Consider the following 2,629-nt stretch of genomic DNA (forward strand, 5'->3'; position numbering starts at 1 on the left):
TGTATGTGTATGTATGTGCGTGTATATGTATATGTATGTATATGTATATGTATGTATATGTTTATGTATGTACTTTTATAAATCGCTTCGTTTGAGTGGATGTGTGTGGAGCAAATCGTTTTTGCTTGAGGGCTCTTCATTCCGTTTCTCTGCATCTATCTCCTACACATCGACACACTATACATACATATATATATGTATATATAGACATACACATACTATCCCTATATCTGAATATATAGCTGTAGTTGTAGATATCTTGAGGTGTATACGCATACACCAGGATTTGACAGAGAGAAAGGGATAGAGAGAGAGACTGATCGAGTATCCTTGACTTCTGTGAAGCGATCGATCAATGGGTAGATGAAAGAAAGATTTAAAAAGTGAAGTATCTTCCGAAGAAGAACAGAAAAGTTTTCTTTCATGAGAGACAGGCAGAGAGATAGATATATAGATGAGATCGCTATGAATCATGAACAGACCAATCATAGGAAGGAGTTTAAAAAGGAAGCATTCTCTCTTCTTCTTTTACATCTCTCACAAGGAGAATGACTTCATCTCTCTCTATCTTTCTCTTTGATATCTTCGTCTCCTCTGCCTATAGTATACGCATGCGTCTCATCCATCCATCCATGTCTCGATCTTTCTTTCTCTTTCTCTCTTCAGTACAAAAGACAAGAACGGAAACACGAGAGAGAGGAGAAAAGAAGAGAAGGAAAGAGAGACACGGGGAGAGAGTGGAATAAAGTAGAGAAGGAAATCAAACAAAATAAAAAGAAAAAAGACAAAAATACACGATGAGGACCGTGTCTATCGAGCTATCTATCTATCTTTAATCTAGCTAGCTATCTAAGTTTGATCTATCGTGAATGTATCTATCGTTAATGATCTATTTCTGTGTGTACCTCTTCACTTGGGTTTGGGCGAATTTTCGCAGAAGAATCCTCCTAAACGTTTCCGAACGGTTTCTTCGCGTGTTTCTTTTTCTTCTTTTCTTCTTCTTTCGATCATTTCTTTGACAGAATGAATCTGAAAGAAGTTATTCTGCTCCCGAAAGACGACAGGAAAGGGCAGGCGAGAGGCTATCGATTTGAAGGCCTTGAAGTTGGGCTTTTGATCTTGAAACGCATGAAAAGGATTGATCTGGGGGATGTGAAACAATACGCGACCTAGTCAACATAAAGACCAAGATAAGACAAAGAAAGAAAGATCAGGAGAAGAAAAGACGGAAGGAAAGAAGATAGTTATGAAAAGAGAAAGAAAAAAAGAAAGAGAGAGAAGGAAGGAAGGAAGGCTGGAGAGAAAGAGAGAAAAGAAGAATGAAAGAGCTCGCCTTTTCACGTGATTTGTTTGATGAAGAAACAGAGAAGAGAAAGAAGATTTTCAGAGATGTGGAGAAGAAGAAAGCTTGATATAGAAAGGAGAATGAGAGAGGAAGAAGAGGAGAATAAATATATATACAGAGATGTCTATTTATGATTTGTATGGATCTAGATATACACCCTATAGAGAGACATGAATATAACGAACGAGGTGTATGTACACCCGAGTCATTCTGTACATACACCGCCTCGATGATGAGGTGTACATACATATCGCCTACACGTACACACGTCTGGAAGAGAGGAAAAGAAAGAAGGAATGAAGAGATGATATACGAGAGATCTTCGATACCTATACACACACATTGTTAATCCTTTTTCAGATCCATGTAAGAAAGACAAGGAAGAAGAAGAAGAAATGTCGCTCGGTGCCCTCATAGAGAAGAAGAAAGAAAAAGAAGAAGCAGAAGTCTCTCCTGCGCGTGGATTGTATGTGTCGAGTGTATGTATGTACACTCTAGACAGGGATAGATCACTAGTAAGAGAATGAATGAAAGATAGACTGAAGATAGATAGGTAATGAGATACGTCAGTTGATAGGTTCGAGAGGTCTATACAGACTTGAGGCAGAAAGCTACAGGTAGATGAAGAATCTATCGTACTCGCTTTCCATTGATAGGCCCCTACGATATACACCAGACGTTCTTCTTCTGATCTTTAGACAAAGTAAGAAAAGAGAGGCTCTACGATCCCCCGGAATCGCATGAAGAAAGGCTTCTCACAGAAAGTCACAAAAAGAGAGAGAGACTCTCTTCCTCTCATTTGTAGTAGAGAGAGAAGAGGAAAGAGATAGAAAGAGAGAGAAGAAAGAAAGGGGAAAGAAAGAGAGAGAAGAAAGAAAGGGGAAAGAAAGAGAGAAGAAAGAAAGGGGAAAGAAAGAGAGAAGAAAGAAGAGAGAACGAATGAAAGATAGATAGATGGATAGATAGATGATACCTGCAGGTACGCGAGCAACGTATCTATCAATCGATCCTTTGCCTTGACCCATCTTCGTCCCCTCGGGCTTCCTCGTGACAGGATACGTCGCATGCACATTCATATGAACTTCTGTAGACCTCCCTAACACTCTATAAAGCATTTAACAAAGAAAAGAAAGAAGAGGAAAGAAGAAAGAAAGGAAGAAAAGAAAGAAAAAAGGAAGAGATGAAGAAGAAAGATCAGTAGGGAGCTATTCAGGGAAAGTAAAAGGAGAAAGACAGGAGAGAGACAGACAGAGAGAGCAGAGAGACAGACAGAGAGGTTCAGGT

The 2,629-nt window shown here is 39.2% G+C and overlaps 1 protein-coding gene across 1 annotated transcript in view; it reads right to left on the reverse strand.

Annotated features, from left to right (window-relative positions):
- Positions 1–383: 383 nt before the first annotated feature.
- CSUI_000232 (50s ribosomal protein l16) overlaps positions 384–2,629 on the reverse strand; it is a 4,259-nt gene continuing 2,013 nt past the window's right edge. The window contains exons 2-3 of the mRNA XM_068060466.1: positions 2,319–2,449; positions 384–1,169 (exon numbers count right to left, since the gene is read on the reverse strand). Of these exons, the coding sequence (XP_067927556.1) occupies positions 910–1,169; positions 2,319–2,449 (391 nt within the window). The 3' untranslated portion in view covers positions 384–909. The remainder of the gene's footprint in view (positions 1,170–2,318; positions 2,450–2,629) is intronic.

This window comes from Cystoisospora suis, assembly GCF_002600585.1.
Source record: "Cystoisospora suis strain Wien I chromosome Unknown contig_108, whole genome shotgun sequence".
Classification (NCBI taxonomy): Eukaryota; Apicomplexa; class Conoidasida; order Eucoccidiorida; family Sarcocystidae; genus Cystoisospora; species Cystoisospora suis.